Source organism: Vulpes vulpes, chromosome 7, assembly GCF_048418805.1.
Source record: "Vulpes vulpes isolate BD-2025 chromosome 7, VulVul3, whole genome shotgun sequence".
Taxonomy (NCBI): Eukaryota; Metazoa; Chordata; class Mammalia; order Carnivora; family Canidae; genus Vulpes; species Vulpes vulpes.
The window spans coordinates 70194543-70219966 of record NC_132786.1 but is presented as its reverse complement, the minus strand read 5'-3'; the positions used below and the strand labels follow the sequence as shown (position 1 = coordinate 70219966).

Below are 25424 nucleotides of genomic sequence, written 5' to 3'. Positions count from 1 at the left end.
GAGATCCTCCTGGGCTGGGCCTGGAGCCAGCAATCTGCATGGTTCTCTCCGACAGTCCTTGTCACTCCTCCGTGAGATGGAACCTTAGACCTGTTGCACAGTAAGGAAGCTGAGGCATAAAGGTGGTGATAAATCAGCCCCGGGATACCCAGCAATTAGCTAGCAGAGCTGGGACTCGAGCCTTGTTCTCTGCATGTTTAGCTCTGCCCTGGCCCTCACTGCTCTTTGCTCCAGGGCCTGTGTCCCCTGGGCCCTCCTGAACTGTGTTCCAAATCCATTTGTCATTTGTCATCTCTCTGCTTAGGTCTTGCTTTGAGTGAGTCCTGGGGTCTCACCATTTGCACCCTCTCCACTTCCAGAGGCGCTGCGCCCAGCCTCCGCTCAGGACTAACTGCTTGGTGAGGTGGCCCCCGATGGAGCTTAACAGCCTCATCACTCAGACTCTTAGAGACAAAGGGAGAGTGGCCAGGACTTGGAGTCATTTCTGACACAGCTCACGTGGAGACTCCAACAGGACAGTTGAGCCCCTCTCTGTTTTCAACCTTCCTTGGTAAGGAAGCAGCCCTGGACCAAACCCTGGGCTCCTGGGGAAGCTGGGCAGGAAAACAAACACGTCCCCAGCCAGCCAACCACCGTGGTGGCTGTCGCCTCAGTGACGCATGGCTGGCAGGGCCCGAGGCCACGCAGAGGGCCCAGAGGCCCAGGCTTACCTCTGTGATGCGCGGGTTGGTGCACCTGCTGTTGGCACCCGACAGCTCCAGCCACTGGCTCTCGTGAACAGGGCAGTGCTGGCGCAGAGTGCATTGGCCCTGGCTCTGGCACCAGCCGCACTGGAAGTCCGGGTCCGCCTTGAGGCACAGCCCGCAGCTCTCTCGCATGGCTCCGCACTTATAGAGGTGAACTGTGGGGGGTGGGTGGCAAGAGGTACTCTGGGGTGAGAGGCGGAGCAGGAGGGGGTGGGCCTGGGGACAAGGAGTGCAGTCCCCATCTCGGATGCTGAGACACAAGCAGCCTTGTTCCTTTAGCCATTCAGACATGGAGGAGACCAAAAGAACCACGGGGCCTAGAGCGCCACTGGACGGGGAGCTGGGGCTCCCTCCAGAATCAGCAGGGCTCCTGCGGTCAGTCCTACTCACCCTGCAGCTCCCAGAGCCACTGCCCACAGTGGGCCCACACCTGAGAGGTCACGGAGCAGGGGAGAGGTGTGGAGGACAGGCTCTCGGAGCCAGAGGGGGAGGGACCCCCCCCCCCGGGGTGTGGGGGCGGGATGGAATAACACCTGCCCTCTGTCCTGCCTCCCCACCGGGGCCCACCATCCTCACCTTTGTTCTGAGCTGGGTTATCGATGTTGAAGTGCCCGTTCCACACAACCGTCAACTCCACAGGCAGATTGTTGATCTCCATCCCTTCATAGGAGTACTGCAGCCAGGTTGCAGGTAGGAAAGAAGAAAGCTGGGTCACAGGGATTCCTAGGGAGAGCTGGCTCGTCAGCCTGGGGACCCCGGGAGTGCTCAGGCCTAAGGATCTGCTATATATGTGCTTGAGTGCATATGGGGGTGCACACTCGGGGAAGCGTGCCTTGGGGGACGGGTAGGGGCAGGGGGCAGGATACTAAGGCAGGGGAGGGGTGAGGCCTGGATGGGAGACTGTTTGGAATGTGCATTCCCTGAGCAGATTACAGCAAGCGACTCCTCCCCCTCCCACGGATGCTGGCTCACAGCTGGGCTTTCCCAGCATCCTCTATCCCTGCCCAGGGGAACCTTGCCATTAGGCCCCACCAGGCGCTTGATTCAATTTGGGAACTTCCAATTTCTAGGGCAAGTTCCGAGGGGGTGGGTGCTTTATCAAAGACCTGGAGAGGGTTGATCGATCCCCAGGCAGGGGTAGAGGGTGCAGGCACCAGAAATGAAGGGGCTGAGTTGAGGGAGGTTAGGAGAGAGGAGAGCTGGGTGGGGCTGAGAGGTGAGGTGGGAAATCCCTGGACACCCTAGCGGCCAAACCTGGGAATCTGAGCCAAGACTCCAAAGGCACCCACTGGCTCAAAGAGGTCAGGCCTCAGGTCCGTGGCTGGCTGCCCATGGGGGAGCTGCCTCTAGGCCTGCAAGGGGGTGCGGGGGGGGGGCTGGGGGGGTCGACGCTGGGTCCTGCCTCCCTGCCCTGCCCTCCTCAGCATCAGTGCCCCACCTGGCTGGGTGTGGGCCCTGGGACTGAGTGCTGGGGGAGGGGGAAGAGAGGGTGAAGGGGGAGGTGCCAGCCCCCACACCCCAAAGCCGCCTTCTGATAGCGGACACTTCCTACTCTCCAGAGAAGGAGGGGAGGGTAGGTGGCAGGAACTCTGAGCCTGCCCAGGGCAGCATTTCCAATCCATACCTGGTGATTTTCTCATTATTCCACCAGATTCTGCCCTCCACAGGGGGTGGATGGAGGAATGGAACTGAGATAGGCTTTCTGTAAAGGAGGGGCTGAGGGCTTGCAACTTGCTAGAGGGGTTCAGCCCAGGAGACGTGGTGTGAAGTGGTGTTTGCAGAGCCAAAGGCTCTTTCAACTTAGCTGAAGTTTGGAGGGGCTGGGGCATGGGGGTCTTGATGGGTCTGACGGAGGCAGCTGATGCTCCCTCCTCGGACTAGCTACCTGCTAGCTCCCTCACTAAGAGGAGGGCAACTGCAGAACCTCGGGAACACACAGCCTGGGGAGGGGCTCCGGGCCTGTCCTGGTGCTCCCCCTCTGGAGCCTATTCATGGAGATTTCTAGAGGGGATGTTTGTGATCCTAATCTGGGGACTTGCCCTAAACTCCTGAGTTACAGCATGTGCTCCAATGTGAACAGGCTGTGACACTGTCCTCATACACAAGTGGGATGGCATCCAGTCTTCTTCAGGCTCTACCCTAGCATCCCCTAAGTTTTCACTAACTCCCGGGAGCCACATGCCTAGACCAGGGAGCCACGTTCAGTGTTTCCTGAAAGTGACAGTGGTTTGCACTGTACCATCCGCACTCCCATGGAATTGCCCGTGTGACCCACGATGCCGGAGCCCGGGCCCAGGTCTGCGCTCGAGCCATAGAACAAAGCAAAGCTCCCCAGCCCCACAGAAACAACAGTGGGGACTCTGATGATCGCCCAGCTCAGCTAGTGAACTCAAATCTTTTGCCATGTAGTGTGGTAATCAACTCCCCAGAGATTTTGTTCTTTGCTTCTGGGCCAGGCTAGGTCTCTCTAAGGCATCCCAAGCTTTCTCACAAAAACCTCTTCCTCTCTGGACTGGTGGTTCTCGGGGTGGTCTGTGGGCCCCATTCATCAGAATCATTTAGGGGGCCTAGGCACAGATCCCAGGGCCTCCCCCTTAGACCTGCTGGACTGGAAATTGGGGATGCATTTCAAACAAGCCACCCTAGTGACGCTGGTGTTGCAGGGAGCTAGAGAATCCCCACTCCCTGCAGGACGTGTGTGCAGCAGAGGTGTGCAGGAACAAAAGAGGGTGGGGGACAGGAGGTAGGGAAGGGGAGAGGGAGGAAACACTTTCCCAGATCTCTCTCCCAGCCCAACCTCCAGCCAAGATCCACTTCCTCTCTCCCTTCCCATCTCCCTCCTCCTAGGCGCCAGTGCAAGAAAGGTGCAAAGGCTGCGCTCCGGCTGTTGCAGCCTCTACCTCTAGGATGGATGCTGAGGGGTAGGGGGTGCAGGCCAGCTAAGTCAGGATCCAAGCCTGGCTTCGGCGTCTCAGGCCCAGATCTAGTCGGGATTCAATGCGGAAGCAGCGGGTGGTGATCAGAGGCCTGCCAGCCAAGGATCAAGAGAACCTACAGGCCCTGAAGTCCCCCAGAGAGCAAGGCAAGAAATTCTGCTTATGTATGCACGCCCGCGTGTGTCTGTGTGCACAAACGAGTTCACACACAGCCCACCTGAGAAGAGCTCAGCGTCAAACCCGTACTAGCTGTGTGTTCATGCGTGTGCGCACTGCCACAGAGTGGTTCTGTCCGGCCCACCCGTGTGAATGCGAGCCAGCGACGTAAGTCTTGGTTTCCCTGTTTGTAAAGTGGGAATCACAAACAGGACAGACTTAACAGGACCCTTTGGGGGGTGGGAAACAACCCTCGTGGCTCTGAGCACAGTGCCGGTCACGTGGAACGAGCACTCAAGTATTATTGTGTGTTTTGGTCTGTGTGTCTCCTTTTGGGGATGCTGTCCAAAAATATGTTTGTGTTCCCTATGTTTATGTTTATGTGAAGCAGACTTTTATTGAGTGTTTATGCGCCAGACACTTGGTACATATGGAGATGTGTGCATAGGAGAATGCTTATGTGTTCTGGAGCGCATGTGTGTGTTCACATGCACTCACTTTTCGAGGAAGATTGAAAAGGAAAGGCTTCAAGGATCAGCTATGCCGGGTATTGCTTTATCTTTTTATGGCTCATTCCAGGGATCTTGACGATTAAATATTAGAGAAGTCATTAACCCTGGGTGCTCCCTCCTCACCTCCTCTGTCTCTAGGGAGGTCACTCTCATTCCTGGAGGCTCTTTCCCCATGATCAGAGCTCTGCAGCAGGAGGGGACCCACAGCTGGGGAGTCTGGACCACTGGCTCCCATCCCCCAGGACTCCCCACCTCTGCTGCACTTAGCATTTATAGAGCTCTCTGTAATCAGCGGGCAGTTAATCTGCACAAAACCCAGAGCTTTCAGGCTCTCAGGGGCCAGGAGGTTAAGTGTCTCAATCAAGGTCTGGCACACCACAGCCCAGCTAGGGGATGACGTGGTGAACTTCTACCTTGTAAAGCAAAGACAAGACCTATATAATCTGGATGGTCTTTCCTCTAACCATTCCCTGTTCTGAGCTCTGAGATAGGGCGCTGACAAATTCTACCATTCGGGTGGACAGATCCATATGACATAAGAAATGTGTGTGCTCCGTGTCCACCCAGAACCCCAGAGGGCTCAGCAGACCCAGCCGTGTTCCAATAAAGCAGGGAGGGGGCCAATTACCTCCCTCCCCAACCGGTCTCTCCATCTTTGTTTTGCACGGGGTGGACTGGCACACAGGGAGAAGATGGGAGGCTGTGGCGGGTCTGTGGAAGCCAGGCCTGGAGCTGGCTGCCCGCTGCGGCCACTTGCTCGCGTGATTGCCAGTGACTGAGAGGCGGGTACTGGGCACTATTATTATTAGCAGTGCTTGTCATTTCCCTGGAGCCTTGGTCTAAAGGAGGCCAAGAATACCCACAGTTGCTCCTGCCTCCAACCACTGCCTGTGAGCTGCCCTGTTTTCCTCCTACAAACCCTCTCACCCCAACCAGGGCTACAGCGATGGCTCAGGGACTGTCCCTGATACATGGGCTGGAGGTGACCTGCTGTCACCTCACAGCCAGGAGGAGTTTTCTTGGACTACTTTTCCTTCTCCATTCTCCTCTGAGATCTCTTTGTCACCTCCCCTTCCTCTGCCATCACAAACCTGGACTTTTTGTTGGATTTCCCCACCCCACCGCCCAATTCCAGAACACTCAGGGGTTTAGGAAGTGAAACCACATGCCTGCTCCCACAGTCCTCTCTGAGGCACAGCAGACCTTGTTCCCAGGGACTGCACCCAGGCTGGGTACAAAGTGCTCAGTTGCTAGTTTTTGCCCAACCTTGGATGGCTGTGTGTGTGTGTGTGCGTGTGTGTGTGTGTGTGTGTGTGTGTGTGTGGTAAAGCTGGATTCAAGTTCTGAATTCCCTGCTTACTTGCTGTATGATCTAGGGCTGGTCATATGCCCTCTCTGGGCTTCAGAGATGCCCTCTGTCGCAGGATCCTACTACATCCTCCCTGAGGTCTATTCCTCCCCTAATAGTATGTTGTCCTCTATAGCACTGTAACTATGCTAAAGGAGGCCTGCCCCTGATTATGACCCCAGAGTTTTTTTAGGAAGTCACTCGATGGCGAGTGGCATCCTGGCCCAGATCAGCATCTCAGCTGGGGTCCCTGAACAGAAACAGAGGCTCCTAGGAAAGGTCAGAGCTGAGCCCTCCTGGATGCACGATTGCAGAGGAGCCTACAGGGGACTTTTCCTGGAACCTACCCTCTGTGGGATACACCTCCTGTTGCCTCAGTTTTTAAGACTTTAAAATGGTACAGAAAAAACTCTCCCATCACCTTCTTCATGAAGGTGAGGAAAATAAAGGTATTGAAATAAAAAAGGCTGAACTGCTTTGGAGCAGCAATTTTGGGTCTTGCCTACTGGCCCCCAGTGGCTGGGGGCCTCAGACAGACTCCTAGCTCCAGGTGCCAGAGTTCAAGGTGCGCCCACCCCAGCTCCTATGGGGATTGCAGGGGGCTGTGCCAGGAGCCTAGGAACCATGTCCTCTCATTGGTGACCAGAGCCTCGGGCCCCAGGCCTCCAAGCCCTGTGTCATGTTTCCACCATGGTCCTGGGGACGTGGGAAGTCTCCTGGAATGTGAATTGTCTGAGCCCCTGCATTCAGGAAGCCAGCCAACTGGGCAAGAACCCCATCGGGGGCTGGGGGGTTGGCCCTTGGGGCTGGAAGTGGACTTGACCATTGTGTCTTGGGGCATCAGGCTTCCAGATGTGAAATTCCTGTGTAAGGAGTTATATGTGACCAGCAGCTTTTGTAAATCCTGAAGACTGGACGTCAGACCATCAGATGTCCAACAGTGCCTCTCCTTGACTCCTTGGTACTGACCAGGATGCCGGCACAGGTACCCCCTGGAGGTGACCCAACCACTTGTCAGGGTTCCATTTTACACCTTTGTTCCCCGGAGGCTCCGACTTTGCCCCCCTCGGTCAGGACAATGTGACCGCTAGTGGGCTCATTCAGGGAGTCAGGCCTTGCTCAGGAGTGCTGAAGCCAGTAGGCAGGATAGAAAGGCAGTGGGTCCCAAGGTACTGAGTTCTGACCACGAAGTTTGTAGGATGAACTCAGGCTGCTATATGGGTGCTCTTGTCTATTTAACGGAGCCAGATGAAGCCCTGGGTTGGTGAGGCCGAGTCTTGTAGTGTCTGGGAAAACAAGGTCTCAGTCGTCAGAGCCCCTCCTGCCACCTCTGAGACCAGGTTCCCTGGGGCAGTGTCTCTGACCAAGTAGACTTTTCTCTGTGGTCTAAACCCCTATCTGCCCTCCACTGACTCACATATGGGGCTCAGACTTTTTTCTTCCTGCAGGAACTCACTTATTTGGGGGAGAATCACTAGAGCCAAACCCTTGGGGCCACTCTGGTTGGCCTCAGGATTTATGAGAAAACAGGAGGTGTTTAATATTCCATTTGCTTGCAGGTTTAATCCAGAATGCTGCAGAAATCTGCCAGGATCCTTGGCTGCTGGGACAGGAGGGGGATGTGCACACGAGAGCTGTGGGGACACATCTGGGATTTCAGAGGTTGGGCCACGGTTGTCAGTTCCATCCCTGTAATGCTGAGTGACCTTGGGCAAGCATGTGGGCCTCTCTGAGCTCCATTTACCCCCAGACTTTTTCCTGCAGGGAGAGTGAGGTGCTCCCATGAGCCGCTTTGTCCAGGACTTCCCTGCCCCTACATCGCATCCCAAACACAGTCACCGTATATAAGTACCCAGCAGCAATGGGAAGGATGAACGGAAGGCAGTGTGACATAGGAGGGGACCTGAATCCAGACCCAGCCCTGCCCCCCGCTAGCTGTGTGACCTTAGACATACTGCTTTTTTCTGGTCAGGTGTGAGTTACCCTGAGGTGTGTGGACCTTCAGCCCCTTCTCAGGCCTGCCTATATATTTAATTTTGTGTTTATTACATTTTATTCTTAAAAGAAGGTCCCCCAGATCAGATCTCTCTCAGCCCACAAACCTAGACCTGCCCCTGCTTCTGGGCCTTCAGTTTCTCATTTGCTCAGTGAGAAATACTATTAGGGTTTCCTACAGCTTGAAAATACTATGAGTCTAAAAGCCTCATGAGCTTTGAGCATCTGGGTGTGGAGAAAGGGAATGAGAGAGAGCAGAGCAGTGTTTGGGAAGACCTCAAGGTCCGGAGAGGAGCAGCGGGACAGGAATAGTCAGGGCACACTGCGAGGTACCCAGGAATCAGGCGAAGGCCATCGGCAGCGGGGCCTGCTGGCCTGTCATGGTCGGGCATGGACCTAATGTGGATTTTCTAAACATCGGGCAGGTTTGTGCTGACCTGAGCTAGCTCCACCCTGTTCCACTGCTCCCTTTGCAGGTGTTTGGTCTCAGAAGGCTTCTGTGCTGGGAGCGGCCTCTGTGCAGGTGTAAAGGTAGCAGTGGGCCTTTGCGGGCCCCGACAAGGCCCTCAGGGCAGCCCTGGTAGGAGCGCAGGGCCCAGGGACTCCAGAGCTCGTCTCAGGAAGGGGGACGGACACGGGTGTTCCTGGAGCCTAACACACCCTGCAAATACCTCTGGCCACAAACAGCAGTCCCATGGCTGGTCCCAAAGCTCCTGCCACTGCGGCCCCTGCCTTGGGCAGACACGCGGTGACCTCAGAGCCCAGCACTGTGCCGGGCAAGCGGGGTTGGAGGAAGCAGTGAGGCAGAGAGTTGGTCTGTGCTGTGGGTGTTTGGGGGAAACCTGCAGAGTCCAGCTGACGGGGCTCTCGAAAAGAACAGTGATGGGGCGGAGCGGGGGACTCAGGCAGCCTGGGGGAGGCAGGGCCACGGGCACTCACAGACGTGTTCTGGCACTGCACGCTCGAGCTGTTGAAGCGCAGGGCGGGCACCCTCTGCTCGTTGCCCTGGATGCTGAGAACACATTCGTAGCCGCGCTGCCCGGACTGTGGCTGCGGAAGGTTCTTGGCCTTCAGAGTGATGGGCTTAATCACTTCCACGGGCACCAGGATCTTGTCCACTCGCAGCAGCTGGGGACAGTCCTGGAACAGACAGCAGGTGCAGGAGCTTCTCCAGAGACAGCCCAGATCTTTGCCCTGCTCCACCTTCCCTCGGACATACCCACAGAAGGTTCTAGACACTGCTGCCCCATCCCCAGCCTCTATGTGGGAGGGAATAGGTCCGAGAAATCCCAGGTCCCAGTCACTGTCTGGAGGCCACTCCTCACTGAGGTTCTCCCCCCGCCTTCTTCAGGTTCCATTTTAATACATTCCAGACTCTGAACTCCTGATTGCCCCCTCTCAGGATCCCTCCCACCCTAGCAGAGACAGACTCTGCTGCTGGGCGTCCCATGTCCCACTTTGGGCCGATGACCCCTGTGCTTCAGACCTAGGCTGCCAGGAGTTGGGACAGAGAGACCCACCAGAGCTTCTGTACAGTGAGCCCTGGGCCCTAGCTCTAGAATGGGAGTCTGGACCACAGCAGGAGGGCCCTGGAGGGTCTTCCATACATGGCTGAGATTTGGCAATTGGGAATGTTCAGATATGAGTCCCAGAGACCTTTTAGAATCCAGAAGCTTCTGACTACACTCCGCGGCTGGCCTGACCCCAAAGAAATGCCCCTCTGAGCAGGTACACGGAGAACCTCTTGGATGCTTACAATGAGCATACTCATCCCTCAAACTGAATGGGGCCCAGAGAGCCTTGGGGGATGGAGGAAATGACTAGGCCCTTTCCCCTGAGATGGTAAACTCTGTCCATGAAGGGCTGGGGGGGAAATGGGGCCAAATACAGAGTGAGGGTGCTCTGCTCTCTGTCCAGAGGTGGGACCTACCACGGAGCTGAGCTCTGAGGACCTGGGTGGAAGAGAGTCAGTAATGCGGGGCCTGACTGGGCATGGGAAGAAGTGAGGCTTTCTGAGACACAGGGAGGGCCTGGATCCCCCATGTCAGTCAGGTCCCCCATCTCCCAGACTACTCCTGTTATGGTGCTGTTTGAGGCATGCTGGGACAGATGACTTCTGGGCAGGTTGGCCATCTCAGGCACGGCACATACATCCTTCCTGGGGATGCTGCTTTTGGCTGAGGCTGCTGGCCTATAACCCTAGGACTCCTCCCTGACAGGGGAAAGTGGAGAGGGTGCAGGGGGATGGCAGACTGGAGGGTCTTAGGCAATCAAGCAACTGGCAGCTGCCCCTCCTGGGTCTGAAGGCAAACACGAGCCCCTTCTGTCGTGGAAACCCGGGAGGGAGAAGACCCACACTCTCATGCCTGCTGAGCTCCTGACAAGCTATGGAACCCTGAACTCATCATATGCCTACTTGAAGACTCAACTTCCTTATCTGTCCATCAGATGGAATCCAAGGACCCACTCGGCTCTTACCAGTTCTGGTTCTATGATTTGGGGTGCTCTCACCTCTGTCCTTCCTGATTACTGTGGAGTCTTGCCATAGGGGAGCAAGAGCCCTGGGCCCATTAAACTAATCCCTTCCCTCCTTCAGGCTGCATGTAGCTTTATTCTGCAAAGCAGCTAAGAGAGGAGAGGCAGATCCAGCAATCCCACTTCTGGATATATACCCAAAAGAATTGAAAGCAGAGACTAGAACAGATACTTGTTCACTCACATTCACAGCAATGTTATTCACAACAGCCAAAAAGTGGAAGCCACCCAAGTGTCCATCAGTGGACGAATGGATAAACCACATGTGATATATACTTACAATGGAATATGATTCCATCTTAAAAGGAAGGAAATTTTAACACACCTTACAACAAGTATGAATCTTGAAAACGTTCTACCAAGTGAAATAAGCCAATCACAATAAAGCACTCATACGAAACACCTAGAATAATCACATTTATGGAGATAGGATGGGGGTTCCTGGGGGAGAGGAAATAGGGACTTAGTGTTTAATGAGGACGGGATTCTGGTTTTGGGGCAGACGACAAAGTTCTGGAGATGGATGGCGGTATGGTCGTACAATGGTGTGAATGTACTTAACGCCACCGAACTGCGCTTAAAACTGGCTAAGATGGTAAGGTTAAGGTTCATGTGTGGATTTTTCCACAATTAAAAATAAATGAAAACACAGAGGAGCAACAAGGAGGGGAGAAGGATCAGAGCACTGAACCCAGTACTTGGCCCTGAGACTCTAAAGTGCACAAGTCTCCAGAGCCTTGGGTCGCACATGCAGAGTCTTAGCAGCTGCATCTTGTGCCCCCATTTTGGCTGCTACCTCAGCCCCCCTGGCCCTAGCAAGATGAGAAAGACAGGACACAGAGAAGACAAGAACGATTTAGTGACTAGGGTGACACTCAAGACTGGAGCAGGAGGGGTGTGAAGCTGGAGAAGCAAGAGAGAAGATCTACGAAAAGCAGGGAGTCTCAAGCCTGATGGTCCACCTGCACTCTTTCCTTGCCTGCAGCCCTGGGCAGCTCTCCTCTCCCTCCCCATGCACAAGCCTGACTGGCCCTCCCGCTCCATCCAATGTCTGCCTAGGGGAGCCGGGTCTCTGGTTGCATTCGGAGTACTAGAAGTCCTGGATCTCCTGCTTCCAGCTCTTACGGCAAAATGATACTGCCCATGAACAATGCTCAGGAGGTGTCTGGAATCTGGGAAGTTCTCTGGACCAACCTATTGGATCCCTTCTACTTTGCAAAGGAGACATTGAGGCAGGGAGAGGAAATGTAATGGCCCAGTAACCGCAGACTGGTAGCTGAAGAAGTTGAATGCCAACCCACCATCTTTCATCCTCTTAATGAAAGAGGCAACTTCCGGCTGGTGGGCTGGGACCACCTCAGGGTGGCCTGGTGGGTCTGGGAGGATCTCCCTGAGCTCTGCAGGACTGCTGAGCTGCCACACCATCCTGTGGGCTCTGGGACCTTTCTGGGGCTGGGCTGCTTCTAGTCTAGGATGTGGGCAGACACACAAGCCCCTGTTCCCCCATAAGATTCTCAGAGAGGCTTGGCTCGTGTTCTTTAATGAGTCCTGATTGCCAGTGGCCCCATAAGACCTAGTTTGCATATAAAAAGGTTGGCAGGTCTGAGAGTAAGTTCATTAATAATAATTGGAGAGGCCCAGGGCTGGGCCAGGCCCATTTTCCTCTGGTGGCACTGATGATTGACCCCAGTGTCCCTCCTAATTGAAATGTAAAATGGCAATTTTTCCCTAGGTGGCAAGGCATGAAGGGACCGTGGCCACCACACTGCTCCCTCCTCCCACCCCAGGGCCTCAGATCCTGACCTGCCTCACACGGAGATTCCAGGTATAAAACCACCACTATGTCTGATGCTCATGGGAGGTTGCAGAGAAACCTCCCTGTTTCTCTAGGACTCGTGTCGGAAGACCTCACTTCCAAGTCCTTCCACCATGGCCTGGGGCTCAGACAATCACCTCTCAGCATCCTTAACTAGAAAGAACCTGATTGGGGAGTCTCTGAACTCTGAACACCAGGCTATTTTCCTCCTGCTCATTTCAGAGCCTTGAAAGGGCTCTAATCATGGCTTAGCTTAACTCTAAATGGGGGTTAAAAACTCTTCCTCCAAAGGGCTTTTGGTGGGGTTGGAGGGTGTCCCATAAACTGTCCAGCTTTTCCCACCCCTTCTAGGCTTCTGCACTTAACAATTTCAATAGCTCCAAGTGCCCCAAACACAGGGAGATGGGTACAGAGGCCCCAGGTCTGTCCACTGCTCTTCTAACAGCGGCCCCCTCTTCTGGGAGGGACATCTTGCTACAGCATGTTCTATAGGCTCTGAGACGGGGACTCTGCCACAGTCATGGGGCTTTGGGCAAGTCCCTCAAACTGTCTGCATCTCCTCCGCCATGGAACGAAGAGGCTGCTTCGGATTCAATGGATTGTATGGTCCTAGTCCTATTATTAACCCAATAGATGATCTGGGACACATCATTATATAGCCTTTCTAAAGCTCAGTTTTCCCATCTCTAGAATGGGGTAAAAGTGCCTACTCAACTAGTTTCAAGTGTGGCATTCAAAATATTGACCAACTGAACGAACACTGGAGCGGCTGGTGGTGGTGGGGGTGTCCCTTCTGGAAATGGCCCTTTACCTACCGCTAGGGAAGTGTAATCTTTTAATGACTGACACACTGCAATCTGGTCCAGTCGTGCAGGCGGTATGGCTCTGGCAGGCAGTGTGTGATGCTGTTATGATTTTAGTTAACATGGCACAGGGGCTTCAGGGAGTCCATCCAGGGCACATCCCACCACCTCCATTACCTTCCACGTGCTTTCCCATTTGCTATCTCGTTTCACAGCTCAACACATGTGATCACCCCCACGTTCACAATAAAGGAACTAAGGACACCAGTTACTTCATTCAGTTCCCACAATGACAATGGACAAAGTATTTTCACCTGGTCATCTTACTGACTTGTGTCCCCAGATGATCATCTAACCTCCATACAGAATTCCTCAAAAACATAATACTCTTCATTTTCTCAAGGAAGGGATTTCTCTGAGCTCTCATTGGAAACAGCCAGTTCTCCAAGGTGGTAAGCAACCTCATTTCATAAGATTATTTGGAGGCAAATGCAAACATTCAGGATCAGATTCCCTTGGAGGATGTTTTGCCTGCGGCTACATTTTGCAGTTGGAAGAACTGAGGGATGAGAGTGGCAGTGGTTTCAGGTGCAAGGAAACCTTTAATGTCTTGGCTTTTGGAAGGTGGCTCATGTGGGCTCCAGGTCCACCGTCCGGCCCCACGCACATTCTGGTTTTCACTGAAATGCACACAGAAGGAAAGATGGTCCCACTAATTGTGGGGAGCAGAAGGAGCAAGCCAACGTATGAAAGCTTTTCCATCCACCGTGTCCAGCATGTCAGTGGCTGCTTTATACAGAGGTTTCATTGCATATTTAAATAATTGAACAAGGACAAAAAGCATGCTGCTGAGCTGAGAGAGAAAACACCGCCCTTAGGGCTGGTGCTGCCTGGGGAGGGGGGTGGTAGGCCTGTGGATTTACAGCCCCCCGTGTGTGTACTAGATGAGGGCTCTAATTCTCCCAGTTGTTACAGCAAGATTGGGGAAATGTGACGCTCTGGGGGGCTGTGGGGCAGGGGCTGAGGGGCAGCTAAGGAATAAGTGATCTGCAGGGGCACAGCTTGCCACTAATGTCACCTCAGCCCCCATCAATTCCAAAGAAGCTAGCCCAAACCAACGCCCCAAATTTACACTCACCTTCTCAGACCCACAGTGCCCAATACAAAAATGTAACGCACCATATATTTTCTTGCTGTTCCCCAAGTTTATAATGCCATTAGTGTGATCTACGATGGGCTGGTTTATGGAGAGAGCAAAGTAATAATACAGAAAGGAAATACCCATAACCTCAAGGGGGGGTTGGGGTAGCCGAGATTGATGGAAAGTGCAATTGTCTGGAGAAATGGCAGCCCAGGAATGCAATACCTGGAGTGGTGGCGGTGCACGGATTGGAAGTGAGTTCTTTAGCTGGGTTTGGCTTTGTTTTCTCAAAGGTGGTGAAGGGCATGGTGAGAGTGGTTTTGCTCCCTGGGGCTGGGCCCCAGGAATGGCTCCTCTTGCCAGAATCACTGACAAGGTGGCTGACCCCATTTCCCTCCTGAGTCCGGTGGTGGGTAAATGCCCTTGGCCTGCCCTGTCTGAGCACAAGGGGCAAGTAGAGGCCCAGGGCCTAGGACCCCACTCACTTTGCCAGCTCTTCATTCTTGGAGAGGACTGAGGATGGGGCTGGCAGATTTTAGGATACCCATCCCATCTACAGGTTTCTAGCCCAGGTGGTAGGGACTGTTAGAACATTTCTAGCACTGCTTTGGAAATCAAGTAGAATGCATCTTGCCTCTTATGATCCTACATGTGCTCTCTGGAGTAAGTGCTGTTTGAACTTCCAGAAGAGAGGGCCTGCAGGAACTTTCTCTTCTGAGCCTGTGCACTGTGGGCCTTCCTAGTAAAGCCCATCTGGCCTGATGCCCAGGGAACAGCTTCAGTAGCTGACTTAGCTTTTCAGTTTAGATGAAACATAACAGTAAAAGGAGGATAAATTCTTGTCAGTGGATTTGCTTGTCCATGGACGTCCACCTTTGTTCTTTATGGAGCACCGTTATTACGTGTGCGGGCCTGATGGGGGCTTGGGTCAAAACCACTGGGGAACCCGAGGTCCTGCCCAGCTGGAAGAGGTGGGCCCAGTTAACAGCTGCCTCCGGGGAAGGCTGTTCCACTGGGATGCAAGCAGTCTCTCCTGACTCTGGGAGAATGGGGCAAGTGCAGGAAGACTCACTCCATGTCAGCCTTCCTCTCCTTCCTCTCTCTTTTCTTTTAGGTACCTGGGATCTGGCATCTGATCCAAAGACCCAGGCTTTGTTATCACAATGCCATTCATTAGTGAAACAAAATCATTCTTTGTAACTGGAATATAGTTACTACAAACAACATATGTTTATTGGGCATTCTATTTCTGAGAATTGTAATTATGCTAGAGTACTTGCCATTAATATAATAACAACAATGATCGACCACTTCTCTGTTCCAGACCAATAACTTCACCTGAATGCATTCTTTGTTCTGGGAGGAAAAAAAACCAGAGGTAATCCAACATCCCTGGTGATAGTCAACAAAGCCGGTGTTGAAACTGGAAGACGCAGGGATGAAAGCCTTCCTGGGGATACATGATGGTGCTGGGGCAATGAAGAGCCACCTGGCAGTCTCTCTCTTGACTAACAAAAGGATGCTGTCTGCCTCCCCACACTCAAAGTTGAAAAGAAATGAAAGCCTGGGGATTCCAGAAGAATCTCTGGGCCCGGGGTCCCCTTTCATCCTATGGGGATGGGTCCAGGGAAGCTGCAGGCTCTGAGGCTGAGTGGCAGTCACCCTGGAAGTAGGACAGGGAGACCACAGCCTGGACTTGAGCATTCACCCTCTAAGACCACTTCTTAGGCATGGACTGCTCCTTGGCACTTTCCAGCTTCTTTCTACTTACAATTCAAGAATATTAGAGGTCATGTAGACCAGCAGTCCCATTTTACCCATCTCTACCTGCAGACTACAGACTGCTCCCACACCCTGAAACCTCTCGCAATGCTCTGCATATGGGAAATGCTCAGGGACTGGGTAGTGCAGGACGGAAGGTGACCCGTGCCAAGCTTTGAGTACCGTGCTACGAATAAGCTCTCTTCTTGGCAGGGAGAGGGGACCCTTGTGTCTGGGGGCTTCTATAAAATCACCTTTCAAATGCATAATTTTCTTGGTTTATCCCTTATCCCACTGCAGGAACCCCTGCTGCACAAACAAAAAGAGAGAAAACAGAACAACGACATAAAATAAAAAGTCACCTTATTTCCAAGAGCAGCCAGGGGTTTTCTTTAAAGCTCTGAGCACAATGACCTCCTTGTATGACCCCAAATGGCTGGATGAGTCAAGAATCCACAAATATTGATGACTTCTTTTCCTTTTGGTACATTCCCCAGGAAGATGTTGCCACAATGACCATCATGAAGCGGTCAACTCTGGCTTCTCCTCTACATTCATTATACTCAAAATGGCCCTAGTATTGAGCTGGGTAAAAGGCAGCCTCCAACACTGGGCCAGAAACACAGGCTTAGAGCTTGCTTTTCTTAGAATAAATAAACATCCAGGCAAAAGAGGAGTGAAAAGTACTTCCATCCTATGATGTGATGAGGGAGGGAGGCATAGCGATTCCAAGGTCCCTGGGAGCTTCTTGCTGTAATGGCCTGCTAGGCTCACCATAACGCAGCTTGGGTGAAATGGAAAGTGTCTGAGGGTGGCCATCATATGGGTTAGCTCAGCACCACCTTCCACTGGCCACGTTTTTCCAGGCCTCTTCCTTTCTTGGGAGCCCCGGCATCAGATCTGAGGTGCTGTGACTCGCTGGCAGCCTCTGCCAGTGTCAGGAGTAGGTGGGGCGCTGTGTCTGGCTGGCAACCCAGGCACTCAAAGACATTGTTCTTCTACAGGAATCCCTGAACCACACTGGGAAACACGGTGGGCTCTTGTTTTATTCTCCTCTAGTTTTCTTCCCCCCTCCTTCTGAGTGGCAGATGCAAGCCTCTTTTATGTATTTGAAAGAAAGAGACTTGGGACAAGAGGAGCAAACAGGAAAGAAAAAGCAGAAATTTGAAAACCTCCTTCAAGGTAATTAAATGATTAGGGGCCTTTGAAATCCACCAGATAGCTCAATTGTTTCTACTTTCATCTATTTTATCCTTGGGCCTCTCCACACATGAAACCTGTGCCAGATACGCCAGCCTGGAAAGCCGGAGAGAGGCTGAAAACCTCTTTGCTTCTGCTCCCATCAAGTAACTTGCAGCTTCCTGAACAAAGTAAGAGGTTTCTTCCCGGGCCCCCAGCCCCTGGTCTTCGGGGGTGAAGCAGGCCTTCTCCTGGCCGCATGCCCCAGGATAAAGGCTCAGGGCTGAGGAGACTGGACAGCCTTTTATCAGGGTTTACATGCCGGTGGAGCGCCCCTTGCTGTCAAACCCACATCTGTCCTACGAGCTTTAGATCCATTTTGTCTTAAAAGAGAACAGAGTCGACGCATACATTAGCTTCGCATTTCCTTTTCAAAGCCAACACGCCAATCTCTTTCCTCCTTTTCCCCATAAAGGGTCAATCTATGTCTGGGTCTCTTTTATTGATGATGATACACAGCAGCCATGTCTAGCCAAGGACAGGCCTCACTGTAGAGGGAGAGGGCTTTATGTCTAGGGACTTCCACAACATCTTCTTTCTTCTCTTTGTTTCTCTCTTGTGCTTGCTCCTCACATTCCCCCACTCAGTCAGATCAGCCTCTCTCCGTGTCCACCTCACCATTCCTTGACTTTACCTCTCAAATCAATTGCTCTGTCCTTTCTCTACCTGTAGAGCTCCCGCTCAGCCATCAGAGCCTGGGAAGACGAGATTTTGAGCTTGGGTTTTCTCATTGCCAGACAGAGTTCAGTCATGTCCCCTTGGGCTGGCAGGGCCCAATGCAGCAGGCATTGGCAGTGGAACAGACATCACCCTCCCCTCTCAGCCTCAGAGACAAGACAGCTTCCCTCCTGCCATTAAAGGTTTGGCCAAAGTTAGGGTTCTCACGGGGGTAGAAGTCTAGGAGAAGGGGACGAGGCACTGTGATGGGTTCTTACCATTCCCTTCCTATTCCCCAAAAAGCTCTTAGGTTCCTGCATCAAGACCATTCTCTGTTCTCACAGATGTGGGTTTTGCCACATGGTCATGGCACCCGTGTGGGTATGGGAAGGTGGCTGAAAGGTGTACCCAAGGCTAGGGAAGGGGGTGAAGATGTTGGAAACTGAGTCCAGTGTTGATGGAGATAGCATGAGCCAGGCTGCAGCTCTGCCCCTGCATTCAGTGGGGTCTAACCAACTCTCTCTCTCCCTCCCTCTCTCTCTCTCTCTCTCTCTCTCTCTCTCTATATATATATATATATATATATATATATATATATCTCCACTATATATATCTATCTTTCTATTCGAAATAACCACATCCCAAAGCAACCACTCTGTTCAGTCCTCCTGGCCTGATGGTTGGAGTCACATAAGCACCATAATGGCTGAACCATAGCAGACTTTTCCAAAGTATTTTTATACCCATTCTCTTTGAGGTCCTTGCCCACAAAGTTACCTCCTAAGAAAGGCACCAACGCAGGCATAGAGTATTTCTATTATGATGATGAATAGTGTTCAAGGGTAAGAATAGGGGCGCCTGGGTGGCTCAATCAGTAGAGCATCTGACTTTTGGTTTTGGCTCAGGTCATGATCTCAGGGTTGTGAGATCGAGTCCCTCATCAGGCTCTGCATTCAGCAGGGCATCTGCTTGAGATTCTCCCTCTCTCTCCCCCTCTGCCCCTCCCACCATGTGCATTCTCTCTCCCAATCTCTCTCAAGAAACAAAAAAATGAAACAAAACAACAACAAAGGATAGGAATGAAGATTAGGAGAAAATAAAAGCGCAGCTTCTTAACCATGAAGCCAACTCTCGTGATTCCCAAATGGGACAGTGCTATAGAATCACCATGTGCCAAGGCCACCCCCAGAGTTTCTTATACTGTTGGTCTGAGGGGCAGTGGTTAACTAAGTTCACAGGTGATGCTGATGCCACTGGTCTGGGAGCCACACTTTGAGAACTACTACTCTGGTTGATAAGTTGACTATTCTTTCTTTCTTATTTCTCCCTGTTACTCAACTTGTCCAATTTGATCTCAGATATGCTTGGTGGACAGTGCTCCAAGGGACAGCCAAGGAGTCTATACATTGTCTTGCTGTGTACTTATAATTATTTCTATCTCATGCACACACCCATCTTTTTGCAATTGGTCTACAACTCACCTGGCACGTGGAGGGTCTTCATGGTTGGAATGATCTGGAATGTACCTTTGCCTGTAGCTGAACCTCCAGGACTGACCCAGAGCCCACTGGTCCCAGCACAGAGCTTTGCGTGTTTACTGCTTTCATGAAGTGGTCCCTTTAGAGTCAGGGTTGGGGCGGAACCAGGTGCTGTAGGATTTGCCTGTTTTCTTGAGGGAAGGCCTGCCATGTGTGTGCCCCATGCTCACAAGCAAACAGCACTCAACAGACCTACCTCCGGCACCTTCACTCGGCCTTCCTGGAAGGAGCAAGTCTTGGGGTCATGGGTACAGACGTGGCGGTATTTGCACCAGTGGCATCGGTATGGGCTCTCAACGCAGGATAGGCACCTGGGCACAGAGGAAGAAGAGGCACAAATCATAGGACCTCAGTGAACCCAAAGCCAGGGGCCTAGCAAAATATTTTTTCATAGTAGGAGAAACCACTTTCAAACATTCAGAAAAAGCAGATCTGATGCCAGTCTATCCCTTTTTTACACCAGGTTCTCAGGATGCCCAGAATCTGTGGCCTCCTCCCCCTCACTCAGGTAGGTGAAAACCTTAGTCCTCAAGGGCCTAACCAACCACCTCCAGCTCCACAGGATGGTGCCCTCTTTTGTTGAATTGTGCCCTCCATGCAGTCTGGAGTAGAAAGCAGCTCATTGGAGAGTGCATAAATTTAGTGCCAAGAAAGAAATTGAGTTTTAATTCAAATCGACTCCAGGATCTCACTGTCAAGGACCCACATGGACCCACCCTGGCAGAAGAAGGTCCTGAGGATGCTCTCTCAGTGCTATGGGTCACTGTGCAGTTGGCAATCCCACTTCCACACTTTACCCCCCAAAAACAAAGGCAGCTTTATAAGAGCTCCATCCTGTGTAAATGAGCATTTACACTCAGCCATCAGAGAGTAAAATGGTTCCCATCTTCCAGAAGGTAAAATCCAAATGCCTTGCCATGTAGCCTGAGCCCTTTGGTCAGTGTCCAGGCCCACTGTCTCCACATGTGTTTGCTGTTTCAGCCATGAACAGGCCATGTTCTCCCCATGCTGTCCTCCTCCCTGCAGAAGAAGACTTCCCCTTCCTTCAGCTGGCCATCTCCTCCTCCTTCTTTGACCAATGGAGAGTTGGTCACACTAGGCCCTTATCCTGTTAATCACTTGGTTTATGTCTCTGGCACAGTACTGGCTTTGTTATTTCATATTTTACTTACTCACTGACCAGTTCATCCACCAGCCCACAAGGCCATGACTTCTGGAAGCAGAGCTTGAGTCTTTGTATCTCATTAATTGTTGACCCTTCTTGCCTAGTGACACTTCTTGTACACAGTAGGTGCTTAAAATTGTTTTGTGGATTGCTTGGAAATTAGGGAATAGGCCACCAAGTGGTAAAGCCATGGGAAGTTCCATGGCAAGGAGCAGGAAGAGAATTCTGGCATCGAAGCAACTTGTTTTTAGTTGGGAGGCCTGACCACCTTACTTGGAGCCCCAAAGACTGCCATACTCTGGACTCATAACTGCCATAACCAGATGGGTAGACTAACTTTACACCAGCCTAGAGTCCCAGATTGTCTTTGGTTAACTAGCTCGTTCTATAGGGAGAAGAAAACAGAATAGCATTTTAAAACAAGCAGGGCTTTATGAAATCAGGTCCTATGGTTTTCAAACTATGCTCTATGGAACCCCGGGGGTTCTGTGGAGCTTTGTTGGAGACAAAGAGATAGATGTGTGGGGTTCCAAGACAGAGGGGTCCCAGATCCTCCTAACCCTCAATCAGAGGACTCCTACTTCCATCTGTTTTGTCAGTTGGACTTTCACACCTAGTTTGGGTTGGATAAAGGTTTCTATGGCTAGTACCTTCTCAGTCTGGTCCAACTCCATCAGTTTAGAGAGGGGATAATCATATAATAACAGCAAAAACATGAGCAGTGCCCAGATAGTGGCTCTAAATGCTATGCTTGTAATGGCTCTTCCAGTCCTCACAGCTGTCTTATGGACCAAACAGTGTTGATATGCAGGAGCAGCAACCAGAGGTGTCCCAGCCAACCACGGCTCTGCTCAGAACTGGCCTGGCCATGTCAGTGGTGAAATATTTGGGTGGCATTCCTGGAAGGAGGACTACTATTTCCCCACAGACAGAGGACACTGGGACACAGAATGGTTACGTTTCCAACTGGTCTGACTCCAGAGCCCGAGACTCTGCTTTCTGTGCCTTCCCTCGGGAAGTGGCTGCTTCAGTCAAACAGGGCCAGGCTACAGCTGGAGCCAGAGTGAGACCCCCAGGCCAGAGCTCACCAGCATGTGCCTTCCTGCCCCACTCTGGCCCTCCACAGCCAGAGTCCTGACCCAGCCCACAGGGGACTGGGGAGAGCTGAGCATTCAGTGCTCGTTGGACCTGCCTGGCCTGGACACACATGGGGGCTTCTCTCCCTCCTCAGACCCCTCTTCTCACCTGGGGTTCTGGCTGCTCCGTTCTTCAAATGAGGGGCACCCTCCTCCTCAACAGATGGTGGGAGCCAAATCGGTTAGACAGATTGATGCCAGAGAAGATGTATGGGCTAGGGATTTGGAGATCCCCATGCTACAGGTTCTTACTCTGTTCATTCTAGCCTTCCCATGAATCCTATGGCTACCAGAGGAGGGACCTGTCTAATTCCCCTTCTTACAGGCCCTCTAGATGGTAACTCCTTGCAAACAATGCTAGCATCTTCTATCTCCAGATGAACCCTGACCCCAGGAACAGAGAGCTGAGCAAGGCTGGGGGCCACTTACGAATTGTGGACGCTGCAGTTGTAAAAGACAAAGCTGGTGCTGGCAAAGGTCATGCCCGTCTCCTTTGACTTGAGCTGTAGCTGGACGACATGGTGGTCCCCTGTGGGGTAGAGCCAACCACAAGTTCAAGGTGGAGGTCAAGACCCGTGTGAGGGTCTTACTAAGAGTAATGCATGCTGGGAAAGGGGAGCCCGCTCTCCCGGGGATGCTCTCAGCTCTGACAGGATGACAGGACTCTGATTCAGCGGGCTCAGTCCCAGGACAGCCCCGAGAGTATCTGCAGAGGGTGCTTCTGGTCTATTCCTCCATCCACACTGCCTTCCCAGAACCCACCCTCATGTGCTCACCAGCTTCCCTCCTGTATGCATACTGTGACAGGCTTGCATGCACGGTGCCCATGCCAGACTCACAGAATTACACACACACACACACACACACACACACACACACACACACACACACATTGATTAGCTACCAGGACAAAGTGTAGACTCTCTGTGACATTGCCATGGGCCATGTGAGAGGTTTTGCATGCATGTGCGTGTATGTGGCCACCTAAGTTCATTCCCCATCTTGGTAAGGAGACATCCTGGTCCGACATCCCCTCCTCTGGTGGGCTCAGGGCTCCATTTTGGCGGGTGTTCCTGGAATCCTCAGCTGGCGGAGTTCATGTTTAATTCACAGCCCTGACCCCAGGCCCCCACTTCCAGCCTTGTTCTGTGCCTTCCCCGAGAGTCTCATTAATCAATCAGCTTGGAACAAATGTGACAAGCCCAAATGGGAGCGCCAACATGGAATCAATCTGCCCAGGCTGGGCCTGTCCCTCACCAGCGCTGGGCCTCTGTCCACCCTTGTTCCTCCCAGTGGAGCTGGCCATGAACATGCAGCTTTGGGAAGGCAGAGCAGGCTGGGGATGGCAGACCATGGCCTGAGATCAGGGACCCATCGGTGCAGGCAGGGTAAGGTAAGCAGAGGAGCTCTGCACCCCCACCCCTACTCCTGACAAGCTTCCCTTCCCCCATTACCCTCCCCCCCATGCCCAGCCTCTCGTGCTCCAGGACAATCTCTGAACTCAGCCAGGACATTCTGAGGCTGCCCCCGCCTAGCCCTCCCTCCACCCTCTGCAGCTGCTCCTCACCTAGGATGACGCTGACTCCAGGATGCTCACCTGGTTTCAACAGTCATTTCTAAGAGCAGCGAAAGGCACTTCATCTCCTTCCTCTGTATCATACCCACCAAAGCACCCCCTTCCCCTGACTCTCCCCTGCCTGTGTGGTCCCTCTATGCCCCCATGCCTGTCCCGAGCTCTCATCAAGGCAGGAGGAAGGACATGCCACCCAGCTTTGCCTCTGGGGACCGCTCACCGTTCTCTGTGATTATCCGGGGCACCTCCTTGGCTGCTGGGGAGTAGCACTGGATCTGATTGCCTACCACCAGCCCATCCATCTCTGACAGGTCCTCAAAGGTGCAGTTGACGCCGGCTGACAGCTCCGGGACATTGTATGTCTCTAGGACCAGCTGTGAGCAGCCCCACAGAGGGGAGAGAGAAGAAGAGCGTGAAATGGGGAAGGGGAGTGTGCATAGGAAAGGAAGATAGAGGGAGAGCAAGCGAGCAGAGAGAAAGAAAACAGGAGGCATTATTAACATAGAGAAGAAGACAGCCAACTGATCACAAGGCCCAGAGGCAAGGTGGTGGGGAGTGAAGAGACAGACGCGGAGGAACCTTCGCTGCATGTGAATGGATTTGGCTCCAGGAAATGGGAATGCTTAGGGGATTTGTCTGTAGAAAGAGAGGTCGGTAGGACTGAGATATTGCTGGTCAAGCTCCATTCCCATTGTTCCCACGTTTGGAAAAATGGCAAACCAACCACCAAGTGCCCAGGGCATGAACATGGGAGCCATCCTGCCCCTTTCTCCCTCTGCACATAGATCCATCTTACAGACAGAAATAAAGTTCCCAATACCCTCCCTCTCTCGGTCACCCTTTCGGTCATTTTTGGTATCACATATTTGCTTGTTTTTCTACCCATTATGCAGAGAGCCTCTGCCCCAATAGTCGTGTGCATGCTCCCCTCTTCCACCTCCAGGGACACATTGTTCAAAGCTGCTCTCGAGCAGCTATGCTGGTCAGGCGTGGCCCACCTCTCCAGAAAGGCACTGGGGGGCTTTGGTGGGGAGAGGGTTGTCTTGTCCCTGGGCCCAGATCCCACTGCCCTTACCAGGACATTGTACTGGGACACAGAGATGTTGCTGGGATGGACGGTCAGCCGGACGCACTGCTTCATCTCAGAGGCAAACCTGCGGGGCTCTCTGGACCGCTCACAGCGCTCCTTCCGGGTGCACCTGGGAGGGACAGACCGACCAGTGACTCCGGAGAAGGCCACTTGTTCCAGTGAGGGGCTGGTGCAGGGGTCAGGCACTCTCCGTGGCTCCCAGGACGTGTCCAAACTCAATGTGTCCAGGACTGACCTTCCTGGCCCCTTCCTCCCTCCTTCTCCCCCCACCCCATGCCGGATTTTGAAAAAGATGGCAATCCCAATCACTTGTTGCCCAAGGCAGACACTTAAGATCACCCGAAAGACCCCTGACATACTCCTCGTGCACATAAAGGATTGCAAAGCCCTGCTCTCCTACCTCCCCACCCATTCTCAGCCCTGCGACTCTCCTCCCCTCCTAGGCAAGCCGAGACTTGTTCTCGCTGTATATACAATACACTCTTGCCGTGGTCAGCCAGTTCTGCTCTCTGGACCACCCTCTCTCCACATTTCCCCTGTCCAATTTCTACCTGCCCTTCCAGACATGCTTCAACTATGATGCATCTGCAATCTCTCTCCACCACCACCCTTCGGAGCATCTGGGGTTTCTTCTAGTCTAGAACTTCTTCGATTATATGATAACTATTGGGTTACATGCAGCCCTCTCCTACAAAGTGTGAACTCAAAAGAAGAAACTAAGCCTGACTTATTCTGGAATCTCCTGTATACCTCGTGGCCAGTAGACAGAAGGCAAATGTTAGGTGGCGGGGAAGGCAGGGAAGGAAGGATCACAGGAGCAGAGTATAGTAGTTCAAAGCGAGCTCCGGAGCCAGCTTGCCTCGGATGGGAATCTCAGTTTCCTGGCGCACGGTAACTGCCAGGGAAGGTCTCTATTATTGCTCAGCATCCTATGTCATTCAAAGTTTACCGGGTCACAGGTGGCCCACATCCAGGGTGACCTGGGGTCTTACAGTCCTGACCGATGAGGCTGCTGAAACACGCACGTAAAAATCACAGCCCTTCATCCAGATGTGCACGTCACACATGGGGAAGGGACTGAAGCTGTCTGCCAAGGCCAGGACATCTTGCCTTCCACTGAGAGTTCACTGCCCACACCTGTCTGAGCTTCAGGGAGCAGTGTTTTGATCCAAGTCGGATAAGCCACGGGCACAGGGACCTTCGCTGAGCTGCCGTCATTTGGAAACTGTGGTCTCCTGATTCTATTGTGGGGTAAGGGGGAGCAGGGTTCTCAGAGG

At 52.7% G+C, this 25424-nt stretch overlaps 1 protein-coding gene across 1 annotated transcript in view; it reads right to left on the bottom strand.

Moving 5' to 3' along the window:
* PLXNA4 (plexin A4) overlaps positions 1-25424 on the bottom strand; it is a 427871-nt gene that overhangs the window by 70835 nt on the left and 331612 nt on the right. The window contains exons 6-12 of the mRNA XM_072764009.1: positions 24133-24256; positions 23278-23431; positions 21914-22013; positions 19380-19494; positions 8633-8833; positions 1323-1419; positions 711-901 (exon numbers count right to left, since the gene is read on the bottom strand). Coding sequence (XP_072620110.1) covers positions 711-901; positions 1323-1419; positions 8633-8833; positions 19380-19494; positions 21914-22013; positions 23278-23431; positions 24133-24256 — 982 coding nt within the window. The remainder of the gene's footprint in view (positions 1-710; positions 902-1322; positions 1420-8632; positions 8834-19379; positions 19495-21913; positions 22014-23277; positions 23432-24132; positions 24257-25424) is intronic.